The following is a 25,556-nucleotide window of genomic DNA, read 5'->3' as shown; positions in this document are numbered from 1 at the left end:
ACCAACATGGAGAAACACCGTCTCTACTAAAAATACAAAATTAGCTGGGTGTGGTGGCACATGCCTATAATCCCAGCTACTAGGGAGGCTGAGGCAGGAGAATTGCTTGAACCTGGGAGGTGGAGGTTGCGGTGAGCTGAGATCGTGCCATTGCACTCCAGCCTGGGCAACAAGAGTGAAACTCCATCTCAAAAAACAAACAAACAAATTATCAACAAAATGTTAGCAATGGAATCCAACAACATATAAGAAGGATATGTCACAACCAAGTGAGGTTATCACAGGAATGCAAGGTTGTTTAACATTCAAAAACGTAGGCCAGGCACGGTGGCTCATGCCTGTAATCCCAGCACTTTGAGAGGCCAAGGCAGGTGGATCACCTAAGGTCGGGAGTTTGAGACCAGCCTAACCAACACAGAGAAACCCCATCTCTGCTAAAAATACAAAATTAGCAAGGCGTGGTGGCACATGCCTGTAATCCCAGCTACTCGGGAGGCTGAGGCAGGAGAATCGCTTGAACCCAGGAGGCGGAGGTTGTGGTGAGCTGAGATCGCACTATTGCACTCCAGCCTGAGCAACAAGAGTGAAACTCCGTCTCAAAAAAAAAAAAAGTAATTCATCATATTAACAGATTTAAAAAAAAACTCATTTGATTATCTCAATAGATACAGAGAAAAGGGCTGGGTAGGGTAGCTTATGCCTGTAATCCCAGCACTTTGGGAGGCTGAGGCAGGGGGGTTGCCTGAGCCCAGTAGTTCAAGACCAGCCTGGACAAAATGGTGAGATCCCCATCTCTACAGGGAAAAAAAAAAAAATTAGCCAGGGGTGACGGTGTTTGCCTGTAGTCCCAGCTACTTGGGGAGGCATAGGCAAGAGGATCTCTTGAGCCCAGGAGTTTGAGTGACTGTGCCACTGCACTCCAGCCCGGGCAAGAGAGTGAGACCATGTCTCTTTAAAAACAAAAACAAAAAACCTGTTCCTGCTAAAATCTCCCAGCAAACTAGGAATAGAAGGGAACTTCCTCAACCTGATGATGGGCTTCTCAAGAAATATATAGCTAACATCATACTCAATGTATAAAAAGCTGAATGCTTTTCTCTAAGCTCAGGTGTAAGGCAAGGGGTTGTAAGTAATTGCTAAGATTACAAAGGAGTCCTAAGACCAAAAAATTTGAGAACTCTTATTCTAGGAGAAGGGAAAATTGATAATATAGGAGTGGGGAAATACTGCAGTAGTACACATGAGGAGATGCTTCCGTCTGACTCGGTTTTTGTAGTCTTTACAAATGCCTACAAGGCCCTACACGATCTGTCTTTCTGCTAACTCCTCTCTGCCCTCATTTCCTACCCTTCTCCACTTGCTCCCTCCGCTTCAGCCACACTGGCCTTCTTGCTGTCCCATGAACACGCCCAGCATACTCACCTCAGGGGCATTGCACTTGCTTTGCCTTCTGCTGGGAATGACTCATTCCTCCTGACATCTGCTTGTTGGCTTCCTCACTCTTTCAGATGTCTGCTCAAACGTCACTCTCAAAGAAGTCTCCTCTGACCTATGCAACCTATCAAAAATAACAACTCTCACCCTGCCCCACTCCAATTTAGGGACTCCCTATAATCTCCCTTTGCTTTTTCACCATAGTATTTTTTACCATCTGCCATATTAAAAATGTATTTGTCTGTCTGTTTCCTCATGACTAGAATGTAAGCTCAGATACTACTGTATCTCTGGCATTAGTGAATGAATGAATGAATGAATGAATAGGACACAGTGTGAAGGGAGGGCTTTAGATAGGAGCAGGGACACTTCATGCTCTGTGGCAAGAGTGACTGCAGATTATATGAGCGTAAAAGGAGATTGGTTGCTGTATCTGGTGAGAAAAGAAGGCAGTTTTCTTCTGATAGCATCTGTTTTCTCTTCACAACGAAACACTTCAAACTGCATATGACTAAAGTCATCCTTGATCTCATCCTTCCTTCACAGCCTGCACCCAACCCTTCAAGTCCTGTTGATTCTCTATCCAAAATATATATATCTATGTATCTTTTTCCTTTTTTAATTTTTTTGAAACAGGGTCTTGCTCTGTCGCCCAGGCTGGAGACCAGTGGTGTGATCGTGGTTCACTGCAGCCTCAAACCCCTGGGCTGAAGCCATCCTCCCACCTCAGCCTCCTGAGTAGCTGGGACTACAGGCATACACACCATGCCTGGCTTTTTTTTTTTTTTTTTTTTTTTGTAGAGACATGTTGCTGAGGCAGGCAGGCAAAATATATTTTGAATGCATCCATTTCTCTGTCTCCATAGTCAACACCTTAGTTCAGGCTACCACCAACTGTAGCTAGGACTAACACAATAGGCTCCTACTCTTACCTGCTTCCAACTTTTTTTTTTTTTTTTTGAGGCAGGGTCTCCCTTTGTTGCCCAGGCTGGAGTGCAGTGGCACGATCATGGCTCACTGCAGCCTTCACCTCCTGGGCTCAAGCAATCCTACTGCTTCTGCCTCCCAAGTGGCTGGGACTACAGGCATGCGCCACCACATGCAACTAACATTTTTTTATTTTTAGTAGAGATGAGGTTTCGCTATGTTACCTAGACTGGTCTCAAACTACTGAGCTCAAGCAACTCTCCTGCCTCAGCCTCTCAAAGTGACGGGATTACAGGTGTGAGTCAAGCCACCCGTTGACTTCCAACTCTTAATCCCTTCTAATCTGTTCCCCATCCATCAACAACAGTGGTCTTCACAAAACAAATCAGACCATATTATTCCCCTGCCTAAAGCCCTCCCTTCAGTAGCAACTCATTTTACTTACAATAGAATCCAAACACTCACCATAGCCTAAAGACCCTGCGTGATCTACCTCCTGACTACTTATTCTTTCCCAGCACACATAACACTCCTCTCATTCACACTGACTTCTCAGTCCCTCCAACATGTGAAGACCTTTTCCACCTGGGGCCTCTGTACCTGCAACATTCCTTCTTCATGAAATGCTCCTGCCTCTACTCTTGTCATGTATGATTCCTTCACAATTAGAGTGGCCCTAACTTAATCCCAGCTTGTCCGGGACTTTCCCAGCTTTAGCAATGGAAGCCCCACATCCTAGAACATTCCAGTCCCAGGCAAACTGAGAGAGTTCATCACCCGATTCTTAACCAAATATCTCCCACTTGTGGAGGTCTTCCCTTATTATTCTCCATTTAAAGATTTCCTTTTATTAGCCTCTATTTCAGACCCCATTTTGTTTCCATTATTACCCTTGGACTATTTGCAATTACTAAATTATTACCATTATTATTAGAAATGGGGTCTTGCTCTGTCACCCAGGCTGGATTGCCCACGCACGATCATGGCTCACTGTAGCCTTGAACTGCTGGACTCAAATAGTCCTCCTACCTCAGCCTCTGGAGTAGCTGGGACTACAGGGGCACACCACCATGCCTGGCTAATTTTTATTTTTTTGTAGCGATGGGGGCTTACTATGTTGTCTAAGCTGGTCTCAAACTTGTCTACTCAAACTATCCTTCTGCCTCAGCCTCCCAAAATGTTGGGATTACAAGTGTGAGCCATCACACCCAGCCCAAAAGCTAAATTATTTTGTCTGTTATGGCAGACATTTACAATTTGGCTGCCTAACATACTGTTTCAGTAAAATCTCAAGTTAGAAAGGCAGTCCTGCCTCCTGATGAGGAGGCCAACGGGGGACAGATATTCCCTTTTCCATGCCCTTGTGACCAACTAGATATTCCTGCCTGGGATTTTCAACCTTAAAGAAGCTCAAAAAGCAAAGTGTTGGTCCAGACTTTTTATGGTGGCTGCATCACAGTAGAGAATAAACTAGGAGGTAGCAAATATCCATAGCAGCACAGTCTATCTAGCAGCAAGCCTGATCATGTTCCATGGCAGGGTGCCAGTAACGGTGGCATTGAGTGTCTAGCCAGCAAGTGGTGGCATCCTGAGCACAATGTTCCTGGAATAGTATTTTGGCTGGGCCTTACTTTGTTTTCCAGCCTTCCTTGTAATTCTGAGTTCCTCAATACCTCCGGAAAAATCCCTTTTCTGCCTGAGGAAACTAGAATCAGTTTCTATTATTTGCAACCAAGAACTCTAACTAGAATATCTATTAACTTGATAAAAAGTTTGGTTGTTTTGATGCATCCCTGACAAGAATATAAATTCTAGTCTGCTTTGTTCACCATCATATCACCAGTGCCTACCACACTTCCCAACATGTAACAGGTACTCAATAAATATTTTTTAAATAAACAAATGAATGAAAAATCACTAAGGTTACAACAATCTCCAAGGAGATCACTGCTTTATACAAGTATCTATTTATTTCCGTTCATTATTATTATTATTATTATTATATTTGGAGACAGGGTCTCACTCTGTCACCCAGGCAGGAGTGCAGTGGCGCGATCTCAGCTCCCTGCAACCTCCACCTCCCGGGTTCAAGCAATTCTCCTGCCTCAGCCTCCCAAGTAGCTGAGATTACAGGCGCATACCACCATGCCCAGCTAATTTGTGTATTTGTAGTAGAGATGGGGTTTCATCACGTTGGCCAGGCCGGTCTCAAATTCCTGACCTCAGGTGATCTGCCCACCTCAGCCTCCCAAAGCGCTGGGATTACAGGCGTGAGCCAACGTGCCTGGCCTATTTTTTTTTTTCCATTTAACATCAAAGAGGTAAAACAGTAACAAAAAAAAAAAATCCCTGTCCCTTTTCTTTTCTTTTCCTTTTTGAGACAGAGTCTCGCTCTGTTGACCATGCTGGAGTGCAGTGGCATGAATTCAGCTCACTGCAATCTCTGCCTCCTAGGTTCAAGTGATTTTCCTTCCTCGGGCTCTTTAGTAGCTGGGATTACAGGTGCATGCCACCATGCCCGGCTAATTTTTATATTTTTAGTAGAGACGGGGTTTCGCCATGTTGGCCAGGCTGGTCTCAAACTCCAGACCTCAAGTGATCTGCCTGCCTCGGCCTCCCAAAGTGCTGGGATTACAGGCATGAGCCACTGTACCCAGCCCCCTATCCCTTTTCTAACTTAAAACCTACTGCTATGCATATTCTTATAGGGTGGGCCATCAATCAAAAATGACTTTATGGCCATGCATGGTGGCTCACAACTGTAACCCCAGCACTTCGGGAGGATGAGGCAGGCAGATCACTTGAGCCCAGGAGTTAAGACCAGCCTGGGCAACATGGTGAAATTGTCTCTACAAAAATTAGCTGGGCATGGTAGCATGTGCCTGTAGTCCCAGCTACTCGGGAGGCTGAGATGGAAGAATCACCTGAGCCCAGGAGGTTGTGACCTGCAGTGAGCCCTGATCACATCCCTACACTCCAGCCTGGAAGACAGAGTGAGACTGTATCAAAAAAAAAAAAAGAAAGAAAGAAAGAAAGAAAAAAAGAAAAAGAGAAAGAAGGAAAAAAGAAAGAGAAAATGCATAAGAGTTATAATCTAAGAAAATGAGCCTATAAAGGGACAATTTTTAAAAACTTTTTATTTAATTATTTAAATTTTCTGTCAAGGCTCTATTGTCCAAAAATTTTTCAAAGACCATCAAAATGCACTTTGGGAGGCCAAGACAGGGGGAACACTTGAGCTCAAGAGTTTGAGATCAGCCTGGACAACATAGAAGACCCTGTCTCTAAAAAAAAAAAAAAAAAATCAAATAAAAACTCATAGCCCTATGCCACTCTTCCACCTAAACAAAACTTTCAGAGCAGTGGTCCCCAGCCTTTTTGATACTGGGGACCAGTTTTGTGGAAGACGTTTTTTTCCATGGATCTGGGTGGAGATATAGTTTCAGGATGAAACTGTTTCACCTCAGATCATCAGGCATTAGTTAGATTCTCAGATTCTCATAAGGAACAGGCAACCTAGATCCCTCGCATGCGCAGTTCACAAAAGAGTTTGCCTCCTATGAGAATCTAATGCTGCCACTGATCTGACAGGAGGCAGAGCTTGGGTGTTAATGCTCGCTGTCCTGGCCCACCCCTTACTTCCTACTGTGCGGCCTGGTTCCTAACAGGCCATGGACCTGTACTGATCCATGGCCCAGGGGTTGGGAAAACCTGTTCCAGAATATTTCCTGGGGTCAAGCTATTTTAAGTCCATGCTTCTATACTGTCTATATTATGCAATTCAGAATGATATTTCTGAGACTATGAAAGATCTTCAATCACCAGACAAAGATTCAATTGTGTTCACTGTACTGTATTAATTTCATAAAAGCAGATCAACATAACTTAGACAAGTTTTCAACAATGAAATAGGAAATAAAAGGATTTTTAAAATTAACATTAAATTCAGTTTGCTAAGTTAATACCAGCTGAGACTTAACTATATTAATTACAATATTCTGCAAATGTGAAGACTAACATATTTGTAAAAGTGATCCTAAATGTTCATTTTACATTGCTCTTTTTTTCGGAAGCCCTAGAAACCTTTTCCCCATGCCGACTATTCCTAACTCACTGTTTTTCTATAGATCTACTGTCCATTATCAGCAAGTCCTCAAAACTGTTTTATGTTTTAGGAAGGTCACTGTCAATTCTCCCAACACCCATCCTGCCTTCTTCAGATTGTATCTTGGTTCTGTTTTCCCACAAACCAATGAAATTAAAAATAAAATAAGGTTTAATACTATGTTATAGAACATAACTCTCAAAATTTAGTGTATATCAGAATTACCTGGGAAAATTGCTAAAAACAGGCTCCGGGATAAGGTAGATCTTAGTTTAAACCCTGGCTCTGCTTCTTCTAACTATGTAACCATGGGTATCATACCCTACCTCATGACCCAGTGGGTTCCCCTCAAAGGGAGACAACAGTCATCTTTCAGGGTTGATACGAGAATGAAATGTGATTATGGATGTATACTGCTTAGCACACGGTGCCTAGTATACTCTAAGTAGTCAATAAATGGGAGCTCTTGTTATTGCCTGGCTCCCATTTTTCCTTTCCATTCTAGTCTCTGTACTATCTTCAATACTAAAACACGTTGTATTTTCCACATTCTTACAATGTCCACTGACAACACTTTGGAGAGCATGACTTCACAATACTTCCACTAAGCTTCTCTAGAACTCTACATCAGGCTCTTAACAAACTGGTATTAAAAAATAAAATAAAATAAAAAATAAAAATACTTCATTCTGGCCGGGCGCAGTGGCTCACGCCTGTAATCCCAGCACTTTGGGAGGTCAAGGCAGGTGGATCACCTGAGGTCAGGAGTTCAAAACCAGCCTGGCCAACATGGTGAAACCCTATTTCTACTAAAAATACAAAAAATTAGCTGGGGGTGGTGGTGGGCACCTGTAATCCTACCTACCTGGGAGGCTGAGGCAGGAGAATCTCTTGAACCCTGGAGGCGGAAGCTGCAGTGAGCCAAGATCACGCCACTGCACTCCAGCCTGGGCAACAAGAGCGAAACTCCATCTCAAAATAAAAGGGCGGTGGGGGGAGGTGAGGGGAATTTAAGAAAACAAAATAAAAAAATAAAAATAAAAACAGCTGCAATCATCATCTATTATTATACCACCAAGAGCTCAAACATGGCATGCCCTCAAACTAACTAAAACCTCTCCTAGCTCTCAATTCTTTTTTTTTTTTTTTTTTCTGAGATGGAGTCTCGCTCTGTCACCCAGGCTGGAGTGCAGTGGTGTGATCTGCAACCTCCACCTCTCAGGTTCAAGCGATTCCGCTGCCTCAGCCTCCCGAGTAGCTGGGATTACAGGCGCCTGCCACCAAGCCTGGCTAATTTTTGTATTTTTAGTAGAGACGAGGTTTCACCATGTTGGCCAGGCTGGTCTCGAACTCCTGACCTCCAGTGATCCACCTGTCTCGGCCTCCCAAAGTGTTAGGATTACAGGCGTGAGCCACTGTCCCCGGCCTGGCTCTCAAAACTTTCTAAACCAGCCACTTTATACCTTCTCAGCAACTTTCAATCACATTACTGCTCTTACTTTACTGAGTCCACCTAATGATATCTGGCTCTTTAGCCAGGCTGTGAATCATCATTGACTTTTCTGCCGCCTTCACCACCACCTATTCTTCCTCATCCCCTTGTTCATACACCATTGGCAATCTTCAACCCTTACTATCATCCCTGGAGTTCCAAAGTCTCCAATCTTGCTTCCAGGCCAGAACATTCTTGTACGAAGATACTTCCAACAAGTGCCATGCATGTCTACCTAGAAATGCCCTCATAGGACCTTACAAATATCATCTTACTAGCCTTTTAGTAATTCTACAGTCTCCAAAAGTCAATTATAACCTTCTTCACACACTTTTAAGACTCTCACCTCACACTCTCCTCTGAATCATCAGATTACTTCAATTTTTACTTTGCGGAGGACATCAAGGCCATTGAGCATCCCCTCACCTATCAGCCTTCTTCATAACTCCACATAGTTTAGTTGTATACTACAATAATTAAGCACTTACACTATACAATAATAGTTAAGTACTATTAATTGATAAGTATTGCTCTACATGTTTTATGTGTAATTAACTCATTCAATCCTGACAACAACCCAAGAAATTGAACACAAGGAGATCATATGACTCACCTACAGTCAAATATCTAAAAGTGGCAGAGTCAAGCTATGAATCCAGGCAGTCTGGCTCCAGAGGCTACTTCTCAGACCACTGCGCTCCACTGACTCGCATGCTCCTAACTTTTCCCACTGAGCCCTTTCCTTCAATAGGGACTTCGAATGGTGGTCAGATAGGGTTAGTTATCCTTAGCTGTTATGTTTTAACTTTTCCATAAAGGAGAATATATTCAAGGATGATTTGTGAAATTAAAAATTTATAAAATGACTTACTACAAAGCTACAGTAAACAGTGTGGCATTGGCATAAAGACAGACATGTAGACCAACGGAATGGAACACAGCCAAGAAATAAACTCTTGCATATACAGTTAAATGATTTTTGAAAAGGGTGCCAAGACCATTCAATGAAGAAAGGACAGATTTTTCAACAATTAGTGGTGGGGGCCGGGCGCAGTGGCTCACGCCTGTAATCCCAACACTTTGGGAGGCCGAGGTGGGCGGATCACAAGGTCAGCAGATCGAGACCATCCTGGCTAACAAAGTGAAACCCCGTCTCTACTAAAAATACAAAAATTAGCCGGGCATGGTGGCGGGCGCCTGTAGTCCCAGCTACTCGGGAGGCTGAGGCAGGAGAATGGCGTGAACCCAGGAGGTGGAGCTTGCAGTGAGCCCAGATCGCGCCACTGCACTCCAGCCTGGGCAACAGAGTGAGACTCCGTCTCAAAAAAAAAAAAAAATAGAAAAGAAAAAAACAATTAGTGGTGGGACAACTGGATTTTACATTCCCACCAGCAATGCACAAGGGTCCCAATTTCTCCATATTGTAGCCGACACTGCTTTGTTCTTTGTCCCAAAGAGCAAAGTTAAAGCCTTCTCTTATACCATATACACACATTAACTCGAAATGAATCAAAGACGTAAACTTAAGAGCTATAACTATAAAACTCTTTAAAGAAAACACAGGGAGCTGAGCCCAATGGCTCACACTTATAATCGCAGCACCTTGGGAGGCTGAAGCAAGAGGATTGCTTGAGGCCAGAATTTTGAGACCAGAAGAATAACACAGCAAGACCCTCATCTCTACAAAAAATAAATTAGCCAAGTGTGGTGGTGCATGCCTGTAGTACTAGCTACTATGGACACTGAGGTGGGAGGATCCCTTGAGAGCAGGAGTTTGAAGTTACAATGAGCTATGCGATTGCATCACTGTACTCCAGCCTGGGTGAGACCCTGTCCCTACTATTTTTTTTTAAAAAGGGGAGGGGGTTGGGGAGGCACATGACATTGAATCTGGCAATGATTTCTCAGATATGACACCAAAAGCACAAGCAACAAAAAAAGCGGATAAATTAGACTTCATCAAAATTTAAAACTTTTTTGCAACAAAGGGCACAATCAACAGAATGAATAGGCAACCAACAGAATAGGAAAAAATATTTGCAAATTATTTATCTGATAAGGGATTGATATCCAGAATATACAAAGAACTACAACTCAACAACAACAAAAGAAACAACTCAATTAAAAAATGGGCAAAGAACTTGAATAGACACTTCTCCAAAGACAGACAAATGGCCAGGAAGCGTATGAAAAGGTGCTCAACATCACTAATCATTAAGGAAATGCAAATTAAAATTACGATGAGATACCATTTCATAGTCATCAGGATGGATAGTATCAAAATCAGAAAATAACAAGTGTTGGCTATGATATGGAGAAACTGGGACCCTTGTGCATTGCTGGTGGGAATGTAAAATGGAACAGTTGCTGTGAAAACAGTATGAGAGTTCCTTAAAAAATTAAACACAGAATAACCATACGACCCAGCAATTTTACTTCTGGGTATATACCCTAAAGAACTGAAGGCAGGGCCAGGTGTGGTGGCTCACACCTGTAATCCCAGTTACTTGGGAGGCTGAGATGGGAGGACTGCTTGAGCCAAAGAGTTCAAGGCTGCAGTGAGCCATGATCACATCATTGCACTGCACCCTGGGCAACTGAGTGAGACCTGTCTCCAAAAAAGTAAAAGAACTGAAAGCAAGGACACAAACAGATATTTGTAAGCCAATTTTCATAGCAACAATATTCACAGTTGCCAAAAGGTGGAAACCCAAATGTCACAAAATGTGGTATATACATACAATGGAATATTATTCTGCCATAAAAAGGAATGAAATTATGATACATGCTACAACATAGATAAAGCTTGAGGACATTATGCTAATTGAAATAAGCCAGTTACAAAACAAAAAAAACCCTGTATCATTCCACTTATCAGAGATATCTAGAATAATCAAATTTATAGAAAATAGAATGGTGGTTGCCAGAGGCTGGGAGAAGGGGAAAATGGGAAGTTGTTTTATGGGCACAGAGTGTCAGTTTTCCAACATTAAAAGAGTTCTGGAGATTGGTTACACAACAATGGGAATGTATGTAATACTACTGAACTATACGCTTGAAAATGGTTATGATGATAAAGGTTATGTGCATTTTACAATTTAACATAAAACTGATTTTTTTTTAAAGAGAATGAAATTCTGATACATGCTACAACACTGATTACCAACGAAAACATTACACTATAAGATATATGCCAGAGACAAAAGGACAAATATTGTATGCTTCCATTTATATTAGGTACCTAGAGCAAATTCATAGAGGGCAGAAAATAGAATAGTGGTTACTAGGGGCTGGGGAAGGGGGAGAAGATGGGGAGTTATTGTTTACTGGGTACAGCATTTCTGCTTGGGGGCCAGGCACAGTGGCTCACCTGTAATCTCAGCACTTTGGGAGGCCAAGGAGGGCAGATCACCTGAGGTCAGGTATTCAAGACCAGCCTGGCCAACATGGTGAAACCTTGTCTCTATTAAAAATACAAAAAAATTAGCCGGCCATGGTGGGGCATGCCTGGAATCCCAGCTTCTCGGGAGGCTGAGGCAGGAGAATCACTTGAACCCAGGAGGTGGAGGTGCAGTGAGCCAAAATTGCGCCACTGCACTCCAGCTTGGGCGACAGAGCAAGACTACATCTTAAAAAAAAAAAAAAAAAAAAAAAAAAAAGAGAATTTCTGCTTGGGGTAATAAAAAAATCCTAGAGATGGGTAAGTACACTCACAATAAAACGAAGGCACTTAATACCACTAAACTGTATGCTTAAAAATGATTAAAATTGTAAATTTTATGTTTTACCATAACAAAAAATGTATAAAACGAATTAATATATAAATGTGCCCCCTGTATTTGTGTCCTAGATCTCTCCTTTCTGATTCCTGGCTAATATTATTCCTATATGTCTCTACTTCATTATCAGTCCCACAGTGGCTACTGCTCTTTCTTCCCAGCCTTTCTCTTCACTTTAAACTTAGAGTCATTAGCTTTCATTTTCTCCTTTATACAGCTGCCCCAGAAATGTACATTTCTCATACTGATAGCTTCAACTCCTCATTTAATATTTTCATCTAAATTTCCTCTTAGCATCTATAATTCAATGTCCAAAACAGAACACATCTATTCCTGCTGAATCCACCCTTCTTTTCAAATTCATTATAGTGTTGTCACCATTTCTCCAGTTACTCAGGGTAAAGTCAAAAATAATACCCTCCCAAACACCTATGTCCTTTTTTTCTTTCTTTCTTTCTTTTTTTTTTTTTTTTTTTTTTTAGACGGAGTCTCGCTCTGTCGCACCCAGGCTGGAGTGCAGCAGCGCAATCTCACCTTACTGCAACCTCTGCCTCCTGGGTTCAAGCGATTCTCCTGCGTCAGCCTCCTGAGTAGCTGGGATTACAGGTGTCCAACACCATGCTCAGCTAAATTTTTGTATTTTTAATAGAGACGAGGTTTCAACAAGTTGGTCAGGCTGGTCTCAAACTCCAGACCTCAGGTGATCCACCTGCCTTGGCCTCCCAAAGTGCTGTCCTTTATTCAAATCGTCCTGTCATTCATAGCACCTTTTTTTTTGCTTTTTTTTTTTTTTTTTTTTTTGAGATGGAGTCTCATTCTGTTGCCCAGGCTAGAGTGCAGTGGCATGATCTTGGCTCAATGCAACCTCCACCTCCTGGATTCAAGTGATTCTCCTGCCTAAGCCTCCCAAGTAGCTGGCATTACAGGCACCCGCCACCGCACCCAGCTAATTTTTGTATTTTTAGTAGAGCCAAGGTTTCATACTGTTGGCCAGGCTGGTCTAGAACTCCTGACCTCAGGTGATCCACCCACCTCAACCTCCCAAAGTTCTGGGATTACAGGTGTGAGTCACCGCTCCCAGCCTATAGCACTTTTTTTTTTGAGACACAATTTCACTCTTGTTGCCCAGGCTGGAGTACAATGGAGCGATCTCGGCTCACTGCAACCTCTGCCTCCCAGCTTCAAGCGATTCTCCTGCCTCAGCCTCCTGGGGAGCTGGGATTACAGGTGGCCGCCACCACACCAGGCTAATTTTTTTTTGTGTGTGTATTTTTAATAGAGACGGGGTTTCACCGTGTTGGCCAAGCTGGCCTCAAACTCCTGGCTTCAGGTGATCTGCCCATCTCAACCTCCTAAAGTGCTGGGATTACAGGCGTGACTCGCCATGCCCAGCCAGCACTTTTTTTTTTTTTTTTTTTTTTTTTTTTGAGTAAGAGTCTCACTCTGTTGCCCAGGCTGGAATGCAGCGGTGCGATCTCAGCTCACTGCAGCCTCTGCCATCTGGGTTTAAGTTCAAGCGATTCTACTGCCTCAGCCAGCCCAGTAGCTGGGGTTACCGATGCTCACCACCACGCCCAGCTAATTTTTGTATTTTTAGTAGAGATGGGGTTTCACCATGTTGGCCAGGCAGCTCTCAAACTCCTGACCACCCGCTTCAGCCTCCCAGTGTGCTGGGATTACAGGCATAAGCCACCGCGCCCAGCCCCCTATAATTTTTATTACAGTATGTTGTTGTAATTGTTCTGTTTTATTATTAGTTATTATTGTTAATCTCTTACTATGCCTAAGTAAAAAACTCCATCACAGGTACATATGCATAGGGAAAAGCATGGTATATATAGGGTTCAGTACTGTCTGCAATTTTAGGCATCCACTGGGGGTCTCAGAATATATTCCCTGTGGATAACGGGGAACTACTGTATTACAAACTGCTCTTTAAATTTTTTTTCTATTTTATTGAGGTATAAATGATAAAATTTATATATACTTAAGGAGTACAATATAATGATTTACGTATATATTATGTAAGGATTACCACAATGAAATTCATTAACACATCCTTCATCACACAGTTACCATTTGTGTGTATGTGATGAGGACACAAACTGCTTTTAATATTTTATTCACAACAAGCCTATTAAGGAGGTAGTCATTTTATCATGCTCTCCATTTTATAAATTAAAAACTGAGGTCAAGTGGTTGTCTTGTGAATAGTCATACCACCAAGTAAATAAAAGAATGAGGCTGGATACGGTGGCTCACACTTGTAATTCCAGCACTTTGAGAGGCCAAGGTGTTGGCAGCTGCGACTCCAGAGGGCTTGCTGCTGTCATCAGGCTGGCTGCAGCAGAGAGGCATGGATAGGGCTGCATGATCCATGGAGCTAGCGGGAGCCCTTCCCCTTCTGAGTTGGGGCAGGAGCTCCCTGGTGCTGCTGGAGCTACACAAACTGCAGCTGTTATCCTGGGCCTCCTGTTCCATGGAGCAGGCAGAAGCCCTGCCCTCCTGGGTGGGCTTGCAGCCGCCCAAGTTGTGGCTGCAGATCCGAGCCTCCCTGTGCTCTTGTGGGGGCCAGGAGCAGGCAGGATCCCTGCCCTCCCGGGTGCAGCTGCAGCCGCCCTCCCAGGTGCAGGACCTAATAGTCTCTGCAGCCTGCACCCTTGGGGGCCCAGGAAGGCCTGCCCCCCACCCCCACCCCCACCCCCGCTTCTCTCTGCTCTTGGAACCCACTCTAATCTCAGAGTGGGGTTGGGGCAAGTCCAGGTGCTGTTACAGTCCGGGGGTGGATGTGTGTGCACACCCTCAGGGCAGCACCCTGCCACCTTGGCCCCCTCTAGAATTTGGGCACGGAGAAGCGAAAGAGGGGAAGCCAAGTAGGGACTGAGGGTGGTCAGTGCTGGCCTTTAGGTGCACCTTGGTGTGAGCAGCCTAGTGCCATGGATGGCTGAGAGAGACAGACAGGCTCCTGGGTGGAAGGGAGGTTCCTGTAAGTCCCCACCTTCAGGACAGGGAGGGCTTAAAGGCTGGGGGCCAGGCTGCCAGTCCCGCCCACTGGATGGGGATTTGTGCTGTCTTTTCTAGCGGTCCTTTTCTCGCAGACCTCCCCTCTGAGGTCCATAAAAGCCCCAGGCTGAGCCAGAGTAGGGTAGAGGATGGAGAAAAGATCAGACAACCAGAGAAGAGAGAGGAGCTATGCTGTCTGCTGAAAGCTGGGAAATCAACAGGTAGGACCTGCCTGCAGAGAGGAGCCACCTACTCCAGGGCCTCCTCTCTGCTGAGAGCTGAATATGGTATAAGACAAACTGCCTACAGAGAGGAGCTGCCCCCTGTGGGTCTCCTCTGAGCTGTTCTAACACTCAATAAAGCTTCTCTTTGTCTTGCTCACCCTCCGCTTGTCTGCGTACCTCGACGCAGGACAACAACTCGGGCAAAGGCACCACTGGCCACAAAGGTTTCTGGCCAGAAAAGCAACATCCTAAAGATCCTGCAACAAAGGCAAGAGGATTGCTGGAGCGCAGGAGTTCCAAAACAGCTTGGGCAACACACCAAGACTCCATCTCTACAAAAAATTTTAAAAATTAGCTGGGCATGGTGGTATGCACTTATAGTCCTAGCTACTCAGGAGGCTGAGGTGGGAGGATTACTTGAGCCCAGGAGTTCAACGCTGCACTCCAGTCTGGGTGACAGAGCAGAGCAAGACCCTATCTAATTAATTAAATAATTAAAAACAAATAAAAGCATGAGGACTAGAATGCAACTGTTCTAACTCCACTATACCATGTTGGCCTTGTGAAATGAATAAATTTTAAAGAAAAACCCATAGCCCTACTTGTTTCAAAGCAACAAAGTTGATTTAGAAATGCTAAATGTAGGCCAGGCATGGTAGCTCATGCCTGTAATCCCAGCACTTTGGGAGGCCAAGGTGTGTGAATCACCTGAGTCCAGGAGTTTGAGACTAGCCTGGGCAATATTGTGAAACCACGTCTCTACAAAAAATACAAAAAAATTAGCCAGGTATGATGGCATGTGCCTATAGTCCCAGCTACTCGGAGGCTGAGGTGGGAGGACTGCCGGAGCCTGGGGAGATTGAGGCTGCAGTGAACTTTAATTGTGCCACGTACCCCAGCCTGGGCTACAGAGCAAGACCCTGTCTATCTCAAAAAAAAAAAAAAAAAAAAAAAGCTAAATGCCTCAGAAACTGTCTTTGGCATATCAGCATATAGGCTATAACCCACATGCTTCAGGTATATCTATCAGTGATATGGGAAAGATAAAAGGAAACAAAAGACTGTATTAGAAAATACCTGAAAAGTCATGTTAGGTATATTCTATACATTACCATTATCCTGGAGACATTACTTATCCTAGATTATTTTGACGGTGATCCACTCAAACTATTGACTGGACCCTGTTCACCAGCAGTAAGAAGATTCCTGTAGTGACCTGATAACCTATCAGTCAGGTAACCCTACAGTCTAAAGATAGGTTAGGCCAGGTGCAGTGGCTCATGCCTGTAATCCCAGCTCTTTGGGAGGCCAAGGCGGGCAGATCACTTGAGGTCAGGAGTTCAAGACCAGTCTGGCCAACATGGCAAAACCCCATCTTTACTAAAATTATAAAAAATTAGCCAGGCACGATGGTGTGCTTTGGGAGGCTGAGGCAAGAGAATCGCTTAAACCTAGGAGACGGAGGTTGCAGTGAGCCGAGATACCACCACTGCACTCCAGCCTAGGTGACACAGCAAGACTCCATCTCAAAAATAAATAAATAAATAAATAAATAAATAAAGATAGGTTATCACATCTTGTTGATCTCTGTAGATCTAGCATTTAGTAGAGTGACTCATACATATTAGGCATAAAATGTTTATTCAAGAATGAATTGTTGGCTGGGCATGGTGGCTCACGCTTCTAATCCTAGCACTTTGGAAGGCTGAGGCGGATAGATCACCTGAGGCCAGGAGTTTAAGACCAGCCCGGCCAACATGGTGAAACCCTGTCTCTACTAAAAATACTAAAAATTACCCGGGTATGGTGGTGTGCACCTGTAATCCCAGCTACTTGAGAGGCTGAGGCAGGAGAATCACTTGAACCTGGGAAGAGGAGGTTGCAGTGAGCCAAGATGGCGCCACTGCACTCCAGCCTAGGCGACAGAGCAAGAATCTGTCTTAAAAAAAAAAAAAAAAAAGAAGAATGAATCGTTAATTAAACTAAATTTGGCCTGAGGATGCCTCTGTACTTGAGTCTTTATATACCAAGTTGCAACCTAACTTAGTACTTAAACTAACTGAAAGCCTAATTTAGAAGTATACTTTTGTATCAAAAAGCTGAGTCTCAGGAAAGCACAGCAGCTGAGCTTCAGTCAACCACAAGCAATCAACTGTTTAAACCATGTTCAAATAAGGCAAACTCAAGGCTGTAACCAACTGGGCTGTCTCTGCACCTCACTTCTGTTTTCTGTACTTCATTTCCATTTTCTGTCCATAATACTGCCTGACCACATGGCAAACTGGAGTTTTACTGAACATGTTCTGGCTATGAGGGTTGCTGGATTCACTAGTTATTTTTTTGCTCAAATAAACTCTCCTAAGTTTAATTTGTCTAGTTTTTCTTTTAACAGAATGAAGGAATATGAAGAATGCAAAGATACTACCACAGAACACTTTACCTTTGCTTCTTGATCTTCCAGGGAAAACTCCATTAATTCATCTGAAATCTCTTCTGCCTGGTCTTCTCCTAGGTTTGAATTTTTATCCAATTTTGGAACAGTAGTAATAGGACTGCCCAGATATTTCATTTCACTGTCCACCAAGTTTCCATTGTCCTATCAAGTATATTGACAACATTAAAAACTATTCAAAATATAGCAAAGTTCTAAATGAAGAGCTAAAACTATAAAACTCTTAGAAGAAAACATAAGGGAAAAAATTCATGACATTGGATTTGGATAATGCCACCAAAAGCACAGGTAACAAAAGAAAAAAATAGATAAATTGGTCTTCATCAAGATGAAAAACTTTTGTGCATCAAAGAACATCATTAAGGGAATGAAAAGGCAACCCACAAAATGGGAGAAAACATTTGCGAGTCTTATATTTGACGAGAGATTAATATCAGAATATATAAGGAACTCCTACAACTCAATAACAACAACAATAACAATCAAAAGGGACATGAATAGACATTTCTCCAAAGAATATATACAAATGGCCCATAAGCACATCAAAAGATGCTCAACGTAAGTAATCATTATGGAAATGCATATCAAAATTGCAAGAGATACTACTTTATACCCATTAGGATAGCCATTATAAGAAATAACAAGTGTTTGTGCATTGCTGGTGGGAATGTAAAAGGGTGCAGAGGCATTCTATGGATACTAGCATGGCAGTTCCTCAAAAAATTAAACGTAGAATTATCATATAATCAAGCAATTCTACTTCTGAATATATACCCAAAAGAATTAAAAGCAGGGGCCGGGCACCGTAGCTCACGCCTGTAATCGCAGTACTTTGGGAGGCCGAGGCCGGCAGATCATGAGGTCAGGAGTTCGAGAGCAGCCTGGCTAACATGTTGAAACCCCATCTCTACTAAAAATACAAAAATTAGCCGGGCATGGTAGCACGTGCCTATAATCCCAGCTACTTGGGAGGCTGAGGCAGGAGAACTGCTTGAACCAGGGAGGTGGAAGTTGCAGTGAGCTGTGATTGCACCACTGCACTCCAGCCTGGGTGACAGGGCAATGACTCCATCTTGGAAAAAAAAATACATAAAATAAAAGCAAGGACTCAAGCAGATATTTGTACACCTATGTTCATAGCAGCATTACTCACAATGGCCAAAAGGTTGGAAACAACTCAAAATGTCCATCAACAGATGAATGGATAAACAAAATATGATATATACATACAAAAGAAATGAAATTCTAATACATGCTATGACATAGATGAACTTTGAAGACATTATGCTAAATGAAAATATAGGCTGGACGGGCCGGGCACGGTGGCTCACGCCTGTAATCCCAGCACTTTGGGAGGCCGAGGCGGGCAGATCACGAGGTCAGGAGATCAAGACCATCCTGGCTAACATGGTGAAACGCCATCTCTACTAAAAATACAAAAAAATTAGCTGGGCATGGTGGCGGGCGCCTGTAGTCCCAGCTACTCGGGAGGGCTGAGGCAGGAGAATGGCTTGAACCCGGGAGGCGGAGCTTGCAGTGAGCCGAGATTGCGCCACTGCACTCCAGCCTGGGCAACAGAGCAAGACTCTGTCTCAAAAAAAAAAAAAAAAAAGAAACAGAAGAAGAAAATATAGGCTGGACGCAGTGGCTCACACCTGTAACCCCAGCACTATGGGAGGCTGAAGCAGATGGATCTCTCGAACCCAGGAATTTGAGACCAGCCTGGGCAACATGGCAAAACCCTGTTTCTACAAAATATACAAAAAAATTAGGTTGAGGTGGGCAGATCACATGAGGCCAGGAGTTTAAGACCAGCCTGGCCAACATGGTGAAACTCCGTCTCTACTAAAAATACAAAAAAATTCACCAGGCATGGTAGCACATGTCTGTAATCCCAGCTACTAGGGAGGTTGAGGCATGAGAATCGCCTGAACCTGGGAGATAAAGGTTGCAGTGAGCCAAGATTGCACCACTGCACTCCAGCCTGGGTGACAGAGTGAGACTCTGCCTCAGAAAAAAAAAAAAAATTAGCCAGGCATAGTGGTGCACACTTGCAGTGCCAGCTACTTGGTAGACTGAGGTGGGAGAATAATCAGAGCCTGGGAGTTTGAGGCTGCCGTGAGTTATGATTGTGCCACTGTACTCCAGCAGAGGTGACAGAGCGAGACCTCACACACAAACATGAAAGGACAAAATATTATATTATTCTACTCAGATGAGGTATCTAGAATAGTCAAATTCACCAAGACAGAAAATAGAGGTTATCATTGGCTGGGCAGAAACAGGGATGGGGAGTTATCACTTAAGGGTATACAGCTTCTGTTTTGAATAATGAAAAGTTTCTGGAAATGAGTTCTGGCGATAGTCTCACATTACTAATATACTTACTGTCACTAGACTGCACACTCAAAAATAGTTAAAATTGTAAATACTATGTACATTTTACTGCAATTAAAAAAAATCACACATAAGACTATCCAATAATTGAACATACTCCAGTTCCTCCCTCCATCCTAGAAACCAAAAACCTAAATAAAACATGATCAACTTAGTGGCCAGGTGCGGTGGCTCACGCCTGTAATCCCAGCACTTTTGGAGGTTGAGGCAGGTGGATCACGAGGTCAGGAGATCGAGAGCATCCTGGCCAACATGGTGAAACCCCATCTCTACTAAAATACAAAAAATTAGCCGGGTGTGGTGGTGCACACCTGTAGTCCCAGATACTGGGGAGGCTGAGGCAGTGGAATCGCTTGAACCCAGGAGGCAGAGGTTGCAGTGTGCTGAGATCGCACCACTGCACTCCAGCCTGGTGACAGAGCAAGACTCTGTCTCAAAAAAAAAAAAAAACAAACGAAAAACCATGATCAACTTTATCTTTGTAGGATAGAATATGTTAAAATAGCTTTCCCTCAGGGTTGAGATTAGAAATAATAATCCAAAACTCTGGAGTCCATGGTCTATGAAAGGCAAGTCAATGCCTGGGTAAGTTAAGACCCCAGTATTATAAGGGCACAAAAGACACTAGAGAAATTACGCATGGATAATAATCACATGAAATTACTACTAATTATTATTATTATTATTATTATTTTATTTTATTTTTTGATACGGAGACATGCTCTGTCGCCCAGGCTGGAGTGCAGTGGAGCGATCTTGGCTCACTGCAAGCTCCGCCTCCTGGGTTCACGCCATTCTCCTGCCTCAGCCTCTGGAGTAACTGGGACTACAGGCGCCCGCCACCACGCCCGGCTAATTTTTTTTACTTTTAGTAGAGACAGGGTTTCACTGTGTTAGCCAGTATGGTCTCGATCTCCTGACCTCATGATCCGCCTGCCTCGGCCTCCCAAAGTGATGGGATTACAGGCGTGAGCCACGGCGCCTGGCCTATAATTATTATTATTTGAGACAGAGTCTCACTCTGTCGCCCAGGCTGGAGTGCAGTGGCGCAATCTCGGCTCACTGAAACCTCTGCCTCCTAGATTCAAGTGATTCTCCTGCCTCAGCGTCTTAGGTAGCTGGGATTACAGATGCCTGCCACCAAGCCCGGCTTTTTTTTTTTTTTTTAGAGACGTAGTCTCGCTCTGTCGCCCAGACTGGAGTACAGTCGCACGATCTCGGCTCACTGCAAGCTCCGCCTCCCGGGTTCACGCCATTCTCCTGCCTCAGCCTCCAGAGTAGCTGGGACTACAGGCGCCCACCACCACGCCCGGCTAATTTTTTATATTTTTAGTAGAGACGGGGTTTCACCATGTTAGCCGGGATGGTCTCGATCTCCTGACCTCGTGATCCACCCACCTCGGCCTCCCAAAGTGCTGGGATTACAGGCGTGAGCCACCGCGCCCGGCCCCGGCTAATTTTCGTATATTTTTTTTCAGTAGAGATGGGGTTTCACCATGTTGCCCAGGCTAGTCTGGAACTCCTGACCTCAAGTGATCAGCCTGCCTCAGCCTCCCAAAGTGCTGGGATTACAGGTGTGAGCCACTGCACCCAGCCACTACTAATTATTTTTATTTTTATTTTTTTTTACTTTTTTTGAGACAGTCTCACTTTGTCACCTGTCCACTCACTGCACTGGAGTGCAGTGGTGTGATCTCAGCTTGTTGCAACCTCCGCCTCCCAGGTTCAAGCCATTCTTGTTTCTCACCCAGGTGCCACCACGCCCGGCTAATTTTTGTATTTTTAGTAGAGACAGCGTTTCACCATGTTGGCCAGGTTGGTCTCAAATCCTGGCCTCAGGTGATCCACCTGCCTCAGCCTCCCAAAGTGGTGGGATTACAGGCATGAGCCACCATGCCTGGCCTGCTAATTATTTTTAATATAAAATAAACGATTTTACCATGTATGTATGTGTGTGTGTATTACTTGAGACTGAGTCTCCATCTCAGCTGACTGCAGCCTCAGACTCCTGTGCTCAAGCAATCCTCCCAATTATAACTCACTGGAGCCTCAGGCTCTTGGGCCGAGGTGAGCCTCTTGCCTTGGCCTCCAGAGTACCTGAGACTACAGGTATGCACCACCAAGTCCCAGCCATTTTTTTTTTTGGTTGGGGGGTGGGGTAGAGATGTGGTCTTACAGTATTCCCCAGCTAGGGAACTCAAAGTACTGGACTCAGGCAATCCTCTCGTCTCGGCCTCCCAGAGTGCTGGGATTATAGGGATAAGACACGACATCTGGCCTAATTAGCATTTTCCCTCACCCAAGACTGCTCAGCAGAAAGTAATTTTTAAAAAAATTCCATGAGAAGGCCAGGCGTGGTGGCTCATGCCTGTAATCCCAGCACTTTGGGAGGCCGAGGTGGGTGGGTTACAAGGTCAGGAGTTCGAATCAGTCTGGCCAATATGGTGAAACCCCGTCTCTACCAAAAATACAAAAATTAGCTGGGCATGGTGCCGCACGCCTGTAGTCCCAGCTGCTCAGGAGGCTGAGGCAGAAGAATCACTTGAACCCGGGAGGCAGAGGTTGCAGTGAGCTGAGATTGTCCCACTGCACTCCAGCCTGGACAACAGAGCAAGACTCCATCTCAAAAAAAAAAAAAATTCCACGAGAAGGCTGGGCAGGGTGGCTCACACCTATAATCCTAGCATTTTGTGAGGCTGAGGCAAGTGGATTGCCTGAGCTCAGAAGTTCAAGACCAGCCTGGGCAAGATGGTGAAACCCCATCTCTACTAAAATACAAAAAATTAGCTGGGTGTGGCAGCCTGCGCCTGTAGTTTCAGCTACTCGGGAGGCTGAGACAGGAGAATTGCTTGAACCAGGGAGGCGGCGGTTGCAGTGAGCTGAGATCTCGCCACTGCACTCCACCCTGGGCGACAGAGTGAGACTCTGTCTCAAAATAAATAAATAAATAGATAGATAGATAGATAAATAAATAAATAAATTCATTCTATGAGATATGGATTGCTAATGAAAATGCAAATTCTTATAACTTTTTCAGAAACGAATCGGAGAAAGTATCAAAACCTTAAGGCTTGAGCCCAGGAGTTCGAGATTTGCCTAGGCAACATAGTGAGACCCCTATTTCTAGGGAGAGGAAAAAAAAAAACTTTAAAAATATTGATGCTGTCGGGCATGGTGGCTCATGGCTGTAATCCCAGCACTTTGGGAGGCAGAGGAGGGCAGACTACGAGGTCAGGAGATCAAGACCATCCTGGCCAACATGGTGAAACCCTGTCTCTACTAAAAATACAAAAATTAGCTGGGTGTGGTGGCACGCACCTGTAATCCCAGCTACTTGGGAGGCTGAGGCAAGAGAATCACTTGAACCCAGGAGGCAGATATTGCAGTGAGCTGAGATCACACCACTGCATTCCAGCCTCGTGACACAGCAAGAATCCATCTCAAAAATAAAATAAAATAAAATAAAATAAAAAATTTATGCCATACCAACAAGATGAGCAGATTAAAAATTTATACCTATGCCAGACGCAGTGGCTCACGCCTGCAATCCCAGCACTTTGGGAGGCTGAGGCAAGCAGACTGCTTGAGATCAGGAGTTTGAAGACCAGCTTGGCCAACATGGTGAAACCCCATCTCTACTAAAAATAAAAAAATTAGCTGGGGTATAGTGGCACACACCTGCAGTCCCAGCTACTCGGGACCCTGAGACAGGAGAATTGCCTGAACTTGGGAGGCAGAGGTTGTAGTGAGCCGACATTTTACCACTGCACTCCAGCCTGGGCAACAGAGAGAGACTCCATCTCAAAAAAAAAAAAATTTATACCTTCAATCCAGCACTGAAGAGAAAAATCTGAAATGCAGTCAAATATTTATGCTTGAGAACTTACATCATAGCATTATTCGTAAAAGGAAAATCTGGATACCACTAAGTATCTAACAATATGGAAGTCTTTTTATAAATTAGGGTCCATTTATCAGAGAAAAGCATCCAGACCCGGGCACAGATCCATGAGCCTGTAGTCCTAGCTACCCAGTAGGCCAAAGTGGTAAGATTGCTTGAGCCCAAAAGTTCGAGTCTAGCCTGGGCAACATAGCAAGACCTTGTGTCTAAAAAAATAAAAATAAAAAAGCAATATTTAAAGAAGGAAAAAAGAAGCGTGGCCGGGCGTGGTGGCTCACACCTGTAATCCCAGCACTTTGGGAGGCTGAGGCAGGTGGATCACCTGAAGTCAGGAGTTCAAAACCAGCCTGGCCAACATGGTAAAACCCCGTCTCTACTAAAAATATAAAAATTAGCCGGGCACGGTGGTGGGCACCTATGATCCCAGCTACTTGGGAGGCTGAGGCAGGAGAATCGCTTGAACCTGGAAGGCAGAGGTTGCAGTGAGCCAAGATCGCGCCATTGCACTCCAGCCTGGGCAACAGAGCAAGACTACATCTCAAAAAAAAAAAAAAAAAAAAGAAGCCCAAGACATATTTTTTCCTCCTAAAACTTAAACAAGAAGATCATAGGACATATTGTTCCTCTCTTTTCCTGCTCAAACTTTACTTCCCCAACCCCCTTTTTCTCATCTAAATTTGGCTTGATGATACCAGTTTAGAAAAATTCAAAGGTTCATAAATCCAGAGCTGCCATCCTATAGCCTATAACACTTCAACTGACCCTTAATAATGATGTTCAATGACTTACCAGCAGAGAAAGAGGAGACACATAAGGCTCTCCTGGTCTATCTTGAAACCTCAGGTTCCTGGGTGCCTGCCACTCCAAGGGCTTCAAAGTGCTGTTTTCCTGCATAAGAAAAACTGCATTAGTTGGGGAAGAGAAGTGTCAGCTGGCCCTGATAAAAAAATTTCATCTGATGAAGCCATGAATAACCCTCACAATACACATTTCATGTAATCAAAGTTGACCCTATATCCTGACCCTATATAAACTTGCATTTGAAGATGCAAATTATGATGTGGATTTGATATACGGCATGTAGATTTGCTTTGGAAGATAATAATTTTTGGTTACAAGTAAAAGGAATGATGGGGTAGGAGTAGGGAGCCTGCCTGGGGAGGGGATAGTGAGATTTTAAAAAGTGATTATTAGGCCGCGCGCGGTGGCTCACGCTTGTAATCCCAGCACTTTGGGAGGCCGAGGCGGGCGGATCACGAGGTCAGGAGATCGAGACCACGGTGAAACCCCGTCTCTACTAAAAATATAAAAAAAAATTAGCCGGGCGTGGTGGTGGGCGCCTGTAGTCCCAGCTACTCGGAGAGGCTGAGGCAGGAGAATGGCGTGAACCCGGGAGGCGGAGCTTGCACTGAGCCGAGATCGTGCCACTGCACTCCAGCCTGGGTGACAGAGCAAGACTCCGTCTCAAAAAAAATAAGTAAATAAAAATAAAATAAAAAAATAAAAAGTGATTATCGTGCCACTGCACTCCAGCCTGGGTGACAGAGCAAGACTTCGTCTCAAAAAAAATAAATAAATAAAATAAAAAAAATAAAAAGTGATTATTGGCCAGGCGTGATGGGCTCACGCCTATAATCTCAGGACTTTGGGAGGCTGAGGTGGGTAGATCATCAGAGGTCAGGAGTTCAAGGCCAGCCTGGCCAACTTGGTGACACACCGTCACCATTAAAAATACAAAAATTAGCCGGGCGTGGTGGCACACGCCTGTAATCCCAGCTATTCAGGAGGCTGAGGCAGGAAAATCGCTTGAACCCAGGAGGCAGAGGTTGCAGTGAGCCGTGA

General features: G+C 44.1%; 1 protein-coding gene across 1 annotated transcript in view; it reads right to left on the bottom strand.

Annotated features, from left to right (window-relative positions):
• CDC25C (cell division cycle 25C) overlaps positions 1-25,556 on the bottom strand; it is a 56,901-nt gene that overhangs the window by 17,153 nt on the left and 14,192 nt on the right. The window contains exon 7 of the mRNA XM_030828631.1: positions 17,405-17,560. Coding sequence (XP_030684491.1) covers positions 17,405-17,560 — 156 coding nt within the window. The remainder of the gene's footprint in view (positions 1-17,404; positions 17,561-25,556) is intronic.

The sequence above is a fragment of the Nomascus leucogenys genome, chromosome 2 (genome assembly GCF_006542625.1).
Source record: "Nomascus leucogenys isolate Asia chromosome 2, Asia_NLE_v1, whole genome shotgun sequence".
NCBI lineage: Eukaryota > Metazoa > Chordata > Mammalia > Primates > Hylobatidae > Nomascus > Nomascus leucogenys.
The sequence above is the reverse complement of the archived record's forward strand: the minus strand, read 5'-3'. Positions and strand labels throughout refer to the sequence as shown.